This window comes from Salmo salar, unplaced genomic scaffold (assembly GCF_905237065.1).
Source record: "Salmo salar unplaced genomic scaffold, Ssal_v3.1, whole genome shotgun sequence".
Lineage (NCBI taxonomy): Eukaryota > Metazoa > Chordata > Actinopteri > Salmoniformes > Salmonidae > Salmo > Salmo salar.
In genome coordinates this window covers 179761-197423 of record NW_025548393.1, presented here as the reverse complement: position 1 = coordinate 197423, position 17663 = coordinate 179761, and the positions used below count along the sequence as shown (strand labels likewise).

General features: G+C 39.9%; 1 protein-coding gene across 1 annotated transcript; it reads left to right on the top strand.

The window, feature by feature from the left end:
• The first annotated feature begins 1255 nt into the window (after positions 1–1255).
• LOC123732963 (trichohyalin-like) lies at positions 1256–5532 on the top strand. The gene is made up of 5 exons (XM_045712307.1): positions 1256–1391; positions 2056–2923; positions 4447–4626; positions 5212–5407; positions 5499–5532. The coding sequence occupies exons 1-5, from the start codon at positions 1308–1310 to the stop codon at positions 5530–5532; spliced, it is 1362 nt and encodes a 453-aa protein (XP_045568263.1). The 5' UTR covers positions 1256–1307.
• Positions 5533–17663: the final 12131 nt, after the last annotated feature.

Sequence of the window (17663 nt, the reverse complement as noted above, 5' to 3'; positions counted from 1 at the left end):
GGCAAAAATACACGAAATAAAAGTCAAGTGAAAATGGTTATAAATGTCTTTATCAATTATGAGTAGCTCAACAATATCGACTTTTGGACACTGATGCGCAGGAGAAGCTCTAGCTGTCAATCAAGCAGGCGCGGTGAACCGATTATGACGCTCAAGCGTTTCAAATGACGCAACAATACAGCTCCAGACCAGAGAAAGTTAATGCCAAAGATATTATTCGGTTCCACACTAAAACTGCGCTTTGACACGTGTGATTTGAGGTGAGTCAAATATTTACACAAGTTTACAATACATGAACCAACCGCTAGCCTACTTAGCCTATAATTCTGTCATGGTAAGATAACACATGTGAAGGTGAACGTTAATGTATTTGAAATATTTTTTCTTTCTGACATTATAAAATACAATTATATCTTTGTTTTTTTCTGTTGCTATCAATCAGTCCATCTATATCTACTCTTCTGTCTGTCTGTCTTGCTGACTTATCTGTCTGTCTGTCGGACTATCTGTCTGTCTGTGTACTGTCTAGCCAGCATATGCCAGAAATGTTCTTTCACACAGGCTCATATTCACAAAGTCTCATAGAAGGAGTGCTGATCAATAATCAGTTTTGTCTTTTAAATCAAACTGAATACGTTTTGATGAACAGGGGGGATCTGATCCTAGATCAGCACTCCTACCCTGAAACACTTTGTGAACACAATCCAGGTGTACTGTGATTATGAAGTTGTGATGAGGTATTATTATATTACTTGTGCTGATGCATGATGGGTTGTAGGCTAGAGCTTGAGTACTGTAGTGTGTAGACTATTTCTGAATTCACTGACCTGGTGAGTAAATGTTGTGTACAATGGCCCCATCTAGTGACAGAAACATAGAAACACACATTGTTGCTGAACGAAGGCATCTCTTTATTTTCCAGAAATAAAACTTGTAGACCTTTACTACCTAATGAATGAGTGGAAGGCTGAGATCCTGAGACTGAGGGAGTCAGAGAGCCAGAGAGAGGCAGAGAGCCAGTGGGAGGCAGAGAGACAGAGAGAAGCAGAGAGACAGAGAGAAGCAGAGAGACAGAGGGAGTCAGAGAGACAGAGAGAAGCAGAGAGACAGAGGGAGGCAGAGAGACAGAGAGAAGCAGAGAGACAGAGGGAGTCAGAGAGACAGAGAGACAGAGGGAGGCAGAGAGACAGAGAGAAGCAGAGAGACAGAGAGAAGCAGAGAGACAGAGGGAGGCAGAGAGACAGAGAGAAGCAGAGAGACAGAGAGAAGCAGAGAGACAGGGGGAGGCAGAGAGAGTCACAGAAGCGATGGAGAACCAGAGAAAAATGCAGGAGATCAAGAGAGTCAAACATCTGCTGGAGCTACTGATGGTGGATCTACAACTGGCCCACGTAAGACATGTCATTGTTATTATTAAATAGCCGTGTATATTCACCCAGCTGAAAATGAATGACGGTGGACAGCGGTACACTAACCCAATGTTAACTTTTATGCCTTTCCTTAACGTTAACCCTTACCTTGACCTCACTGAAACTATACCTAACCTTTACCTTAACCCAACCCTAGGTCCTGAACCTAACCTTCATTTATCTCAACCCCTATGCCTTTCTTCTGCCGGTTGAATATCCACTTCCTTATTAACATCATTACTGTTGTTGTTGTTGATAACTGTATGTGTGCAGGTTGTAAATAATTGCATTAGTGAAACATCATTTGTAGGAGTAATTTCTACAAGCATAAACATCAGAGGCAACATTGTTATAACATCACACAAATTGCAACAGGAATTTCTCAAACCCCTAACTGAATGGGCAAGCTAGTTGTGTGTTTGTATTTGTCCATAAAATGTCTCATAATTCTTTCAAACATGTCAATACATTAATTGACAATGAATTGTCCAGATGAATTGATCAAAATAACCCTGCTATTGATGTTGTCCAGTGTTTGATTCAATTACCTAGGTCTAGGTTGTATTTCTATGTATCATTCTCTGCAAATCCTTTGAAAGTATGTCTTGGTCATAGATTATCACTAATTTCACCTTTTAAAATGAAGCAAGAGATAGAGAGATTGAGGCTATGGCAGAAAGTCATGGAGGATCAGCGACCAAGACTGGCCTGGAACAACAAACCTATTGAGACAGAAAGAGAGAGGGAAAGAGAGAGGGAAAAAGAGAGAGAAAGGGAGATGGAAAGGGAGAGAAAAGCAGAATTGGAAAGACAAGAAATGAAGAAGAAAGTGAAACAGGCAGAAGAAACGATAAAAGCGTTAGAACGAGAAATTGAGAGATTGAAAGAGATGGAAAAGGAAATCATATTTGAAAGAGAAAGAGACATGTGTATTGCAGAGAATGAGAAAGTCAAACTGGTTAACGGAAAGGTAAAAGAGTTAGAGAGAGAGGTTGAGAGACTGAAAGAAGATATGACAACAAAAGAGATTCAATACAAAATCAAATTTGAAAGAGCGAAAGAAGCATATAGAAGACAGAATGAGAGAGTGAAACAGGTTAACCAAAATGTACTAGTGTTAGACAGAGAGGTTGTGAGAATGAAAGAAGAGATTAGATTGAAAGACGAGACTGAACCAGAGAGAACATTTGATAGAGACAGAGAGAGAGAAAATGATTGGAGACGAAGTGAAGAGGAGATGAAAAATAGAGTGGAGAGAGAGATGGAGATGGAGACAGCCCTCATCAATGACAAAAAGACGTCTGAATTGGAGGAAGTCTTCAAGAAAATCAAGGTACAGCTGCTAGAATTAGAAAATATGGAAACAGACGAATATAAATGGAAACAGAACCAAATGGACATGGAGGAGAAGATGGAGGGTGAGAACAACAAACAGAAAGAGGTAGAAAGAAAGAGAATGGAGACAATACCAAAACAGAGACAACAAGAAGATGAGAAGAAGAAGGAGATGGAGAGCGAAGGAGAAGAAGAAAGATGTAAACAGAAGCAAATAGAGATGGAAGAGGAAGAAAGAGAGAGGGAGAAAGTGAGACAGAGAGAGATCAAAAGAAAGAGAATGGAGAAGAGACAAAAAATATGGAAAGAGAGCAAGAGAGACAGAGAGAGATTGAAAGAGAGCATGAAGAAGAAAGATGTAAACAGAAGCAAATAGAGATGGAAGAGGAAGAAAGTGAAGAAGAGAGACAGAGAGAGATGGGAGAGAAAGAGAGACGACAACAACAAGAGGAGAGAAAGAGAAAGTTTGAGAGAGATCAAGAAGAAGAAGATATATGGAAACAGAAGCAAATTGACATGGAGAAGGAGGGAAGAGAGAGGGAGAACAAGATACAGAGAAAGATAGAAGAGATACACAGACGACAACAACAAGAGGAGAGACAGAAACAAATGGAGAAAGAGAAAGAAAGGGAGAAAGACAATGAGAATCAGGGAGAGATAGAATTAAAAGATCAGCAACAGAAAGAGATGGAGAAAGAAAATATGATTATGAGAGATAGGGAGGAAGCAGGAAGAACAAATGAGGGGCAGAATGAACTGGAGATAGAACAGGAGAGAGAGATGGAAGAAAAGCAGGAAGTGATTATTAAGAAAGCAGAGGAAGACTACATGGAACGAGAAGAGAGAGGAAAGGAAGTAAGCATGAAGAAAGATGTAGTAGTTAATGTTAAAGCTAAAGCACGGGAAGTCTTCAATAGACGTAAAGAGAGGAGGTTAGAAGTGTTGAAGGGGGAACGAGAACACATAGAAAGAGGACAACAAATCAGGAGGGAGAAGGAGGAAAGACGGCTGGAGATGGAAAGAAAACAGGAGAGGGCAAGACAACAAGAGGAGCAGGATAAAAAACGAGAGATTGGAATTGCCAGACAGAAAGAAATGTTCAGACTAAGAGAGGAGGAGAGGCAGAGAGAGGAAAAGAGAGAGGAGGAGAGGCAGAGAGAGGAAAAGAGAGAGGAGGAGAGGCAGAGAGAGGAAAAGAGAGAGGAGGAGAGAAAGAGAGAGGAAAAGAGAGAGGAGGAGAGGCAGAGAGAGGAAAAGAGAGAGGAGGAGAGGCAGAGAGAGGAAAAGAGAGAGGAGGAGAGGCAGAGAGAGGAAAAGAGAGAGGAGGAGAGGCAGAGAGAGGAAAAGAGAGAGGAGGAGAGGCAGAGAGAGGAAAAGAGAGAGGAGGAGAGAAAGAGAGAGGAAAAGAGAGAGGAGGAGAGGCAGAGAGAGGAAAAGAGAGAGGAGGAGAGGCAGAGAGAGGAAAAGAGAGAGGAGGAGAGGCAGAGAGAGGAAAAGAGAGAGGAGGAGAGGCAGAGAGAGGAAAAGAGAGAGGAGGAGAGAAAGAGAGAGGAAAAGAGAGAGGAGGAGAGGCAGAGAGCCATTGAAGGCCATTTAGCTTTAATCAGAGAGAGAGAGAACATCATAAAGGCAAACATAAGAGAGGAGATGTCAGAAGAGGAAAGAAGAGAGATCCCTGGGAATTACAAGATGGGTGAGACAGAGAACAGTGAAGAGGAGGAGGAGGAGGAAGATGACAAGGAGGACATTCTCCCACCTGATAAAAGTATCCGAAGGAGAGCTGTGGACTGGGTGAATAAGAAGTGGGAGAAGAGGAACCTCAAAAAGATGGAGAGAACGTATCAGAGAGAGGCTGAGGAGGGCTATAAGATCGTCCACATAGGTAAGACCTGTTTTACCTCTGCTTATGACATCATCGTCTTTAGTCTCCTCTACACACATAAGTTCCACACCAGTCATCATGTTGCATCATTGTTTCAATATAAAACTACTGTCCAAAGAATATGTTAGCTGACATGGCTAATTGAGTGACTGACTGACATAACAAGAAAAATACTGCTGATGTAACAACCACGTTTTTAAATGATACCTTATGTCATCTACTAGTCTAACTCTCAAGACTAAGTAGAGACCCAGAAAGAGTTCCTAAAAAACACACACAAAAAAGGGTTATGGGGGGGTCGGGGGTCCCCTAGTTGCCATGGAGCCCTAAGCTATCACATAGGCCCTGGCACTATACAAGGAATAGGTGCCATTTGGGGCTCATGTTCAACTTAGGGTCAGGTCAATTCGGGATGGGAATTATTGCACTTCATTGACAAATTCCATGCCTTGCTCAATTGAAAAGATTAAAGAATCATTGAGCTCCAACTGTGTTTTCTATTCTTAATTCCCTGTGTCCATTACATTTTAGTTGATACCAGATCCACTAAGTTGAATGTGAACTCTACTTCTTCTCCCCTCCCAGCCTTCCCTGGACACCCAAGGGTAATATCCACCATGACCCGGGCAGAGAGAGAGAGGGAGAAGAGGAAGGAGCTGCTGAAGGATAAGGAGAGAAGGAAGAAGTTGGAGGATTTCAATAAGCAGTGGAGAGAGCAGTCCCTGCTTAAAAAAAGGACTCATCAGAATCTGAAGGAGGAGAGGGAGAGGATGATGGAAAAGTACCTGGAGCAGATGAATCTGGAGGCTGATGCTCAAATCAACACCCGGTGTCCAACCACCCAACACAGCCACGATTCCAACCACGGTCAGGCATTGCCGGGATGGGCCACAGGCCAACAAGTAAGCCAAGAGCCTGTTGGATCTGGAGATGGCCAGCAGGAGGGGCCAAGGAGGCAGCAGGCATGGGCAGAGAACCAGGAGGGGAGTTCGGAGAACCAGCAGGAGTGGCCAGAGAACCAACAGGGGGTGCCAGAGAGCCAGGAGGGGAGTTCAGAGAACCAACAGGGGGTGCCAGAGAGCCAGGAGGGGAGTTCAGAGAACCAACAGGGGGTGCCAGAGAGCCAGGAGGGGAGTTCAGAGAACCAGCAGGAGTGGCCAGAGAACCAACAGGGGGTGCCAGAGAGCCAGGAGGGGAGTTCAGAGAACCAGCAGGAGTGGCCAGAGAACCAACAGGGGGTGCCAGAGAGCCAGGAGGCGAGTTCAGAGAACCAGCAGGAGTGGCCAGAGAACCAACAGGGGGTGCCAGAGAGCCAGGAGGGGGAGTTCAGAGAACCAGCAGGAGTGGCCAGAGAACCAACAGGGGGTGCCAGAGAGCCAGGAGGCGAGTTCAGAGAACCAGCAGGAGTGGCCAGAGAACCAACAGGGGGTGCCAGAGAACCAGGAGGGGAGTTCGGAGAACCAGCAGGAGTGGCCAGAGAACCAACAGGGGGTGCCAGAGAACCAACAGGGGGAGCCAGAGAACCAACAGGGGGAGCCAGAGAACCAACAGGGGGAGCCAGAGAACCAACAGGGGGAGCCAGAGAGCCAGGAGGGGAGTTCAGAGAACCAACAGGGGGTGCCAGAGAGCCAGGAGGGGAGTTCAGAGAACCAACAGGGGGTGCCAGAGAACCAGCAGGGGGAGCCAGAGAACCAACAGGGGGAGCCAGAGAACCAGGAGGGGAGTTCAGAGAACCAACAGGGGGAGCCAGAGAGCCAGCAGCTAGAAGCTCCAGAAGAGGCTGAAACTTCAGAGCCAACCTCCAAGAACAAGAAAAGGCCAGGCATCTGGAAGAGAATTAAGATGAGGTAAATAATGTTTAAACATGTATTCATGTTACACTGTTTATATATATGTTGTCACTTTAAAAGTGACATTATCCAAATGTGAGGGTTTAGTGTACATGCAACACACATGTAAATATATAGATACTTACCTGTCTCTGTGATGTCTTACAGCATTCCTGACGTGCTGTCTGCCTAGAGCTGGAACTCGATGAAGCCACAGTTCCACTGAGGTTACATTGGTAATTAAAAGTGTCGCCCAATAATTCCTCCTCCTCTTTAAGTCATCAAGCCACATTTCCTCCACAAAACATGATATTCTCCTCAAGCCAGAAAGTATCCTCTTTATCAAGGCAACAAACCATCTAAGGTCAGTGACTCTCCTCCCCAGAGCAGAGATTCTCATCTTTATCCAAGTTGAATTCATCTCTGCTCACCACCTCTACTGTCCTAGAAAATATCCCCAAATGGACATGGTTTAAACAGAAGTCCTCCCCTTAGACCAGTGGCTCCACAGACCAGAGTTTCTCATCTTTATTCAAGTTGAATGCAACTCTGATCATTTCCACCACCTCACCTGTTAAGGGGAGGTGCTGAAAAGGAGGTCTGGGAGGAGGTCTGCAGGTAGCCTGGACCGGACCGGTTGCAGCTAAGTTGCTGGCTCCATCCCCGGGCAGAGCTGCTCAAGTCAGGCCAGTGATGTTTGTTGATGTCATTTTCGTTAGCAAAGTTGTACGCTTTAATAAAAGCAGTTATTAAAAAGCAATATTGTTGTTACGGTGTGGATTGTTGTTATTTATTAGAATTGAAACATCCAGTAGTCATGGTAGATGTTAGACTTTCAATGAGACACCTAACATTCCATCAGTCTGACACAATGTGTGACATGTTATATTAGAGAGGAGTCCTCTATACACATAAATTGCACTATAACGGTGACAAACGGTGCCCACAAATAGTTGGGACAGCTTTATGTAGAACCTATTTACTTTTTGGAGGTGAAATGTAGCTAAAAATGTGCTATCCTCTGCTCAGAGGGTTAAGGAACCGTCTTAAAACTGCAACGCAAACAATTGCCTGTAAATGAAAAATATCAATTCCTTCTCAACTACATGGCATAGAGATCTCAAATAAATTTGACACTGTAAAGAGACCTCTTCTCTCCAATACAATTAGTCACTTTTTTTTTTACTTCTATAAAATCTACAAAATGTAAAATAAATCACTTAAAATAAAAATACTTTAAAAAAACATCAATATCTTCCACCCCATAAGACTTTCATGAATACAACCAACTGTTATTGGTTCAGGGACGTCATGCCTTCAATCAACTGCAATTATGTTTGGACTTTTGGACATAACAAATGAAGTCAAATTGAAAACAGTATTGGTATTGTTGAATTAGGTTTTTAGAATAGCAAGCTAGGACTGATGGTTTGGTTATCTAAACTAGCAAGTATGTTTGTTTGGTTACCAAGGCAACTATTGTAGCTATCTAGTAAACTTGCTAGCTACTTCAGTGGATGTTGAACTCATTTCCACCGGCAAATGAACACATTTCTACCAGCAAATGTGTTAAATTATAGCCATGGTATAAAAGGGATAATCAACTCAGGGCTTTATGGTTCTCTGGAAAATAATGCAAATCCATGGAAGGTCAGTTCCACAGTGTTCATTATTTACCATAGAACACATAGTCCCTCGTTGATTATCCCTGATATAACTTTATGAGCTGGATTTGCCTTTCTTTGCAACAGTGGAAGCTGCTGAGAGACGACAGCTCATAATAATGGTTGGAATGGAGTCAATGGAGTGGTATCAACCCATCAAAGATGTGGTTTCCATGTGTTTGATACCACTCAATTGACTTCATTCCAGAAATTATTATGAGCTGTCCTCCCCTCAGAAGCCTCCACTGCTTTGCAATTAGTTTGTTCGTTTTCAGTTGTTAGCATTTAGCTAACAGCGTCTATGTGAATTTGCTAACAGTTTGTGCTAATTTGTTAGGATTCTGGAAATAGATGCCCATAGGCTTTTCTTGTGTTTTTAGCATCCCCTCATGTGCTATGCTGGTAGTACTTCAAATCCTGGTATGAGAGAAGGACGGTATGACAATATGAAAATCTGGATACAGCCCAAGCCTAATCACCACACCTACCACAACTACCACACCTATGTACCACAACTACCACCCCTATCTACCACAACTACCACACCTACATACCACAACTACCACCCCTATCTACCACAACTACCACACCTACCTATCACAACTACCACAACTACCACACCTACCTATCACAACTACTACACCAACCTACCTACCACAACTACCACATCTACCATCACCACACCTACCACACCGACCTACCACAACTACCACACCTACCATCACCACACCTACCACACCCACCACAACTACAAAACCAACCATCACCAAACCTACCTACCACAACTACCACACCTACATACCACAACTACCACCCCTATCTACCACAACTACCACACCTACCTACCACAACTACCACACCTACCACACCGACCTACCACAACTACCATCAACACATCGACCAAACCTACCATCACCAAACCTACAAACCACAACTACCACACCTACCATCACCATGTTCCTACTGTATATTTCATTACCACACCTACCAAACTTACCTACCACAACTACCATCAACACATCGACCAAACCTACCATCATTAAGTCAAACAACATCTAAATTAGCAATTAGCTACTGTAGGTCTATACTGCTCCTACATGGTGTAACAATACATCATGTAGATGTATATAATGAACAGACTAGGTCTATACTGCTCCTACATGGTGTAACAATACATCATGTAGATGTATATAATGAAAAGACTAGGTCTATACTGCTCCTACGTGGTGTAACAATACATCATGTAGATGTATATAATGAACAGACTAGGTCTATACTGCTCCTACATGGTGTAACAATACATCATGTAGATGTATATAATGAACAGACTAGGTCTATACTGCTCCTACATGGTGTAACAATACATCATATAGATGTATATAATGAACAGACTAGGTCTATACTGCTCCTACATGGTGTAACAATACATCATGTAGATGTATATAATGAACAGACTAGGTCTATACTGCTGCTACATGGTGTAACAATACATCATCATGTAGATGTATATAATGAACAGACTAGGTCTATACTGCTCCTACATGGTGTAACAATACATCATGTAGATGTATATAATGAACAGACTAGGTCTATACTGCTCCTACATGGTGTAACAATACATCATGTAGATGTATATAATGAACAGACTAGGTCTATACTGCTGCTACATGGTGTAACAATACATCATGTAGATGTATATAATGAACAGACTAGGTCTATACTGCTCCTACATGGTGTAACAATACATCATGTAGATGTATATAATGAACAGACTAGGTCTATACTGCTGCTACATGGTGTAACAATACATCATGTAGATGTATATAATGAACAGACTAGGTCTATACTGATCCTACATGGTGTAACAATACATCATGTAGATGTATATAATGAACAGACTAGGTCTATACTGCTGCTACATGGTGTAACAATACATCATGTAGATGTATATAATGAACAGACTAGGTCTATACTGCTCCTACATGGTGTAACAAAAGTTTGGGGTCACTTAGAAATGTCCTTGTTTTTGAAAGCAAATCACATTTTTGTCCATTAAAATAACATCAAATTGATCAGAAACAGTGTCGACATTGTTAATGTTGTAAATGACTATTGTAGCTGGAAACAGCTGATTGTTTATGGAATATCTACATAGGCGTATAGAGGCCCATTATCAGCAACCATCACTCCTGTGTTCCAATGCCACGTTGTGTTAGCTAATCCAAGTTTATCATTTTAAAAGGCTAATTGATCATTAGAAAAACCCTTTTGCAATTATGTTAGCACAGCTGAAAACTGTTGTGCTGATTTAACAAAGCTTTTGTAAACAGTGTTGTTGCACAACAATCAGGCAGTAGAACAACAATAATCATCACCCTCTTGACCAATCTACCCTCCCCTTAACATTGGGTTTGATTCAGACCCTGCCAGTGTACCAGGTGGACATTGGGTTGATTCAGACCCTGCCAGTGTACCAGGTGGACATTGGGTTTGATTCAGACCCTGTCAGTGTACCAGGTGGACATTGGGTTTGATTCAGACCCTGTCAGTGTACCAGGTGGACATTGGGTTTGATTCAGACCCTGTCAGTGTACCAGGTGGACATTGGGTTGATTCAGACCCTGCCAGTGTACCAGGTGGACATTGGGTTGATTCAGACCCTGCCAGTGTACCAGGTGGACATTGGGTTTGATTCAGACCCTGCCAGTGTACCAGGTGGACATTGGGGTTGATTCAGACCCTGTCAGTGTACCAGGTGGACATTGGGTTTGATTCAGACCCTGTCAGTGTACCAGGTGGACATTGGGTTTGATTCAGACCCTGCCAGCATGGCCAGAAATGTATTCCAAGGTCAGTAACTTATAACCACAGAACCACCCCAGACCTTTCATGGATGACTAAAAACACCTAAGTATTAGATTTACTGTCATGGTCTAGTATGTCACTGCATCAGACACCATTCACAATACTAGCTGAGGTACTAGTAAAACATGACATATTATTTCCTAACCATTCACAATGCTGGCTGAGGTACTAGTAAAACATTACATATTATTTCCTAACCATTCACAATGCTGGCTGAGGTACGAGTAAAACATGACATATTATTTCCTAACCATTCACAATGCTGGCTGAGGTACGAGTAAAACATGACATATTATTTCCTAACCATTCACAATGCTGGCTGAGGTACTAGTAAAACATGACATATTATTTCCTAACCATTCACAATGCTGGCTGAGGTACGAGTAAAACATGACATATTATTTCCTAACCATTCACAATGCTGGCTGAGGTACGAGTAAAACATGACATATTATTTCCTAACCATTCACAATGCTGGCTGAGGTACTAGTAAAACATGACATATTATTTCCTAACCATTCACAATGCTGGCTGAGGTACGAGTAAAACATGACATATTATTTCCTAACCATTCACAATGCTGGCTGAGGTACGAGTAAAACATGACATATTATTTCCTAATTGTAAAAAAAATCCCCACTCCTTAATCAACTAGTCTCTCTCTGTTTAACCAGAATAACATGAGTTGTGTCCTTCAAACTGTTAGTCCATAATCATATTCAGCTACTTAGATGTCATGTATTGTCATGTTCTCTATAATGAAACATCACCACTGTAGATGTCATGTATTGTTATGTTATGTTCTCTATAATGAAACATCACCACTGTAGATGTCATGTATTGTTATGTTCTCTATAATGAAACATCACCACTGTAGATGTCATGTATTGTCATGTTATGTTCTCTATAATGAAACATCACCACTGTAGATGTCATGTATTGTTATGTTCTCTATAATGAAACATCACCACTGTAGATGTCATGTATTGTTATGTTCTCTATAATGAAACATCACCACTGTAGATGTCATGTATTGTCATGTTCTCTATAATGAAACATCACCACTGTAGATGTCATGTATTGTTATGTTCTCTATAATGAAACATCACCACTGTAGATGTCATGTATTGTTATGTCATGTTCTCTATAATGAAACATCACCACTGTAGATGTCATGTATTGTTATGTTCTCTATAATGAAACATCACCACTGTAGATGTCATGTATTGTTATGTTATGTTCTCTATAATGAAACATCACCACTGTAGATGTCATGTATTGTTATGTCATGTTCTCTATAATGAAACATCACCACTGTAGATGTCATGTATTGTTATGTTATGTTCTCTATAATGAAACATCACCACTGTAGATGTCATGTATTGTTATGTCATGTTCTCTATAATGAAACATCACCACTGTAGATGTCATGTATTGTCATGTCATGTTCTCTATAATGAAACATCACCACTGTAGATGTCATGTATTGTTATGTTCTCTATAATGAAACATCACCACTGTAGATGTCATGTATTGTTATGTCATGTTCTCTATAATGAAACATCACCACTGTAGATGTCATGTATTGTCATGTTATGTTCTCTATAATGAAACATCACCACTGTAGATGTCATGTATTGTCATGTTATGTTCTCTATAATGAAACATCACCACTGTAGATGTCATGTATTGTCATGTTATGTTCTCTATAATGAAACATCACCACTGTAGATGTCATGTATTGTCATGTTCTCTATAATGAAACATCACCACTGTAGATGTCATGTATTGTTATGTTATGTTCTCTATAATGAAACATCACCACTGTAGATGTCATGTATTGTCATGTTATGTTCTCTATAATGAAACATCACCACTGTAGATGTCATGTATTGTCATGTTATGTTCTCTATAATGAAACATCACCACTGTAGATGTCATGTATTGTCATGTTCTCTATAATGAAACATCACCACTGTAGATGTCATGTATTGTTATGTTATGTTCTCTATAATGAAACATCACCACTGTAGATGTCATGTATTGTTATGTTCTCTATAATGAAACATCACCACTGTAGATGTCATGTATTGTCATGTCATGTTCTCTATAATGAAACATCACCACTGTAGATGTCATGTATTGTCATGTTATGTTCTCTATAATGAAACATCACCACTGTAGATGTCATGTATTGTCATGTTATGTTCTCTATAATGAAACATCACCACTGTAGATGTCATGTATTGTCATGTTATGTTCTCTATAATGAAACATCACCACTGTAGATGTCATGTATTGTCATGTTATGTTCTCTATAATGAAACATCACCACTGTAGATGTCATGTATTGTCATGTTCTCTATAATGAAACATCACCACTGTAGATGTCATGTATTGTTATGTTATGTTCTCTATAATGAAACATCACCACTGTAGATGTCATGTATTGTCATGTTATGTTCTCTATAATGAAACATCACCACTGTAGATGTCATGTATTGTCATGTTATGTTCTCTATAATGAAACATCACCACTGTAGATGTCATGTATTGTCATGTTCTCTATAATGAAACATCACCACTGTAGATGTCATGTATTGTTATGTTCTCTATAATGAAACATCACCACTGTAGATGTCATGTATTGTTATGTTATGTTCTCTATAATGAAACATCACCACTGTAGATGTCATGTATTGTTATGTTCTCTATAATGAAACATCACCACTGTAGATGTCATGTATTGTCATGTCATGTTCTCTATAATGAAACATCACCACTGTAGATGTCATGTATTGTCATGTTATGTTCTCTATAATGAAACATCACCACTGTAGATGTCATGTATTGTTATGTCATGTTCTCTATAATGAAACATCACCACTGTAGATGTCATGTATTGTTATGTCATGTTCTCTATAATGAAACATCACCACTGTAGATGTCATGTATTGTTATGTCATGTTCTCTATAATGAAACATCACCACTGTAGATGTCATGTATTGTTATGTTCTCTATAATGAAACATCACCACTGTAGATGTCATGTATTGTTATGTTATGTTCTCTATAATGAAACATCACCACTGTAGATGTCATGTATTGTCATGTTATGTTCTCTATAATGAAACATCACCACTGTAGATGTCATGTATTGTTATGTTATGTTCTCTATAATGAAACATCACCACTGTAGATGTCATGTATTGTTATGTTATGTTCTCTATAATGAAACATCACCACTGTAGATGTCATGTATTGTTATGTTATGTTCTCTATAATGAAACATCACCACTGTAGATGTCATGTATTGTTATGTTCTCTATAATGAAACATCACCACTGTAGATGTCATGTATTGTTATGTCATGTTCTCTATAATGAAACATCACCACTGTAGATGTCATGTATTGTTATGTCATGTTCTCTATAATGACACATCACCACTGTAGATGTCATGTATTGTCATGTTCTCTATAATGAAACATCACCACTGTAGATGTCATGTATTGTTATGTTATGTTCTCTATAATGAAACATAACCACTGTAGATGTCATGTATTGTCATGTTCTCTATAATGAAACATCACCACTGTAGATGTCATGTATTGTCATGTTATGTTCTCTATAATGAAACATCACCACTGTAGATGTCATGTATTGTTATGTTCTCTATAATGAAACATCACCACTGTAGATGTCATGTATTGTCATGTTATGTTCTCTATAATGAAACATCACCACTGTAGATGTCATGTATTGTCATGTTATGTTCTCTATAATGAAACATCACCACTGTAGATGTCATGTATTGTTATGTTCTCTATAATGAAACATCACCACTGTAGATGTCATGTATTGTTATGTCATGTTCTCTATAATGAAACATCACCACTGTAGATGTCATGTATTGTTATGTCATGTTCTCTATAATGAAACATCACCACTGTAGATGTCATGTATTGTTATGTTATGTTCTCTATAATGAAACATCACCACTGTAGATGTCATGTATTGTTATGTTATGTTCTCTATAATGAAACATCACCACTGTAGATGTCATGTATTGTTATGTTATGTTCTCTATAATGAAACATCACCACTGTAGATGTCATGTATTGTTATGTTCTCTATAATGAAACATCACCACTGTAGATGTCATGTATTGTTATGTCATGTTCTCTATAATGAAACATCACCACTGTAGATGTCATGTATTGTCATGTTATGTTCTCTATAATGACACATCACCACTGTAGATGTCATGTATTGTTATGTTATGTTCTCTATAATGAAACATCACCACTGTAGATGTCATGTATTGTTATGTTCTCTATAATGAAACATCACCACTGTAGATGTCATGTATTGTTATGTTCTCTATAATGAAACATCACCACTGTAGATGTCATGTATTGTTATGTTCTCTATAATGAAACATCACCACTGTAGATGTCATGTATTGTTATGTTATGTTCTCTATAATGAAACATCACCACTGTAGATGTCATGTATTGTTATGTTCTCTATAATGAAACATCACCAAGTGAAATAAAGTTGATCAGATATTCTTAATAGACATTAAATAAAAAATGGTTGTTCAGAAATCATTAATTATCATGTTGCTCTGATGAAATGAACTAAATATTTCACAATCATTACCACTGCTGATATTCACAGAGAATAATTACAAGGATCATATTTCACAATCATTACCACTGCTGATATTCACAGAGAATAATTACAAGGATCATATTTCACAATCATTCCCACTGCTGATATTCACAGAGAATAATTACAAGGATCATATTTCACAATCATTCCCACTGCTGATATTCACAGAGAATAATTACAAGGATCATATTTCACAATCATTCCCACTGCTGATATTCACAGAGAATAATTACAAGGATCATATTTCACAATCATTACCACTGCTGATATTCACAGAGAATAATTACAAGGATCATATTTCACAATCATTCCCACTGCTGATATTCACAGAGAATAGTTACAAGGATCATATTTCTCAGTTGCATTGACCTGCAGACATCAGACGCCACCTCTCCCTTATGCACATGTGACTGAAATGGAACCAATCACAAAAATCCCTGACACAGCTTTGATGGCCCAATAAAAACGAAACTGCACGTTTCTGCCAGCCAATGGGATAATTCCAGTGCAGTACATGTGTAGAGGGGTAATTCCAATTCAGGAAGTTCCTACCGTTTAACTTTTTGTCTGAACATTATAATATACATTTTACTCAACTGCGTTACCCACTCCAGTCAGCAGATGGCGGTGTGGGAATTTAAGGTAATGCTGTTAGTGTGACGTATAATGTAGTGGACGAAACGCTTCGTTCAACAGCAACAACAGTTATTCAGCCACCTCGGTAGCTTGCTAAACAAAATAGCCGAACCAATAAAGCTCTTTAGACGCGTTCGTGTATATTAGCCACTGTGTTTTAAACCCACTTCGGTCGTCTAGTTACTTATCCGTTTTAATTTCATATTTACGGTGTTGTTGTTATTATTCAGCTAGCGGGCTGGTTAAGTTAGCATTAGCCTAGCTAGCTAACATCTCCGACCATGTGGTCACTGAGCTACTCTCCTCCTGTTAAAGAGGAGGTCTGCTGGACGGAGAAAGAAACTCTCGTCAAAGAGGAGGAGGAAGAGAAAGATGTTACAATACAAAAACAAGTGGAGGGTGAGGCTGTTACCGTGAAAGAAGAAGAGAAAGACGTTTCAGTAAAAGAAGAGGAAGACGCGTTCAGAGTGAAAGAGGAGGAGGATGTTACAGTAAAAGAAGAGGAGGAAGATGCAGTTTATGGAGTGGAAGAGGGGGAGATGACTGTCACATCGAAAAAGGAAGAAGAGGAGGAATCTGGATATCTGGGCCCGGTTTCCCAAAGGCATGTTAAGGCATCCAATGGTTTTAACGATGAACGGGCCCTGATAAACACTAGTAAGTACTGTCTTAAATACAGAGGCACAAACTCTGCAGTTGTTGAACTGATGTGTGGTGTTAAAGGGGAAATCTGCAACTGCTACATCCATATTGTGACTTTATAATTATTAATTTATAGCCATTGATTCTTGAAGAATATAACACATGCCTCATGAGCTTAGTTCAACTGTTGTACCCCATCAGAACCCCCAAAGAAACTTTTTTTACTCCAATGTTTAGAAACAATGTAATCAACACTGTATAGCCTCAACATAGTTAAAACTATAATGTTGATATCATGGATGGTCAGTCCTTGCATCCATAGGTCTGTCTATGAATTTGAAAGTAGTTACATTTCTCCAACCCCATAATCATCTTATAACCAAAACAGTGGTGGAATGACAGCTTTGTTATTGTATGAACTGCAGATTGGTTGATTGATTGTGTGGCTTTTTTAAAGGGGCAACCTAGTTTTAAAACAGAAACAAAATGGCTGCCCAGAGGCTTGGTTTGGTAAACAGCTGAGGGATGGGGGAAGGAGAAATGTAACCACTCTCAAATTCATAGGGACCTCGTCAAGAAGTTCAGATAATCTTGGCGTAACAGTTATAAGGTGTTGGCTTGACAGTCACTGGACCCAGGTTTGAGTTCAGCTCAGGGCCTCCCCCTGAATTCACTACACTATGAATACAAGGACTGGCCATCCATGAGGTCATAATGATAGTTTA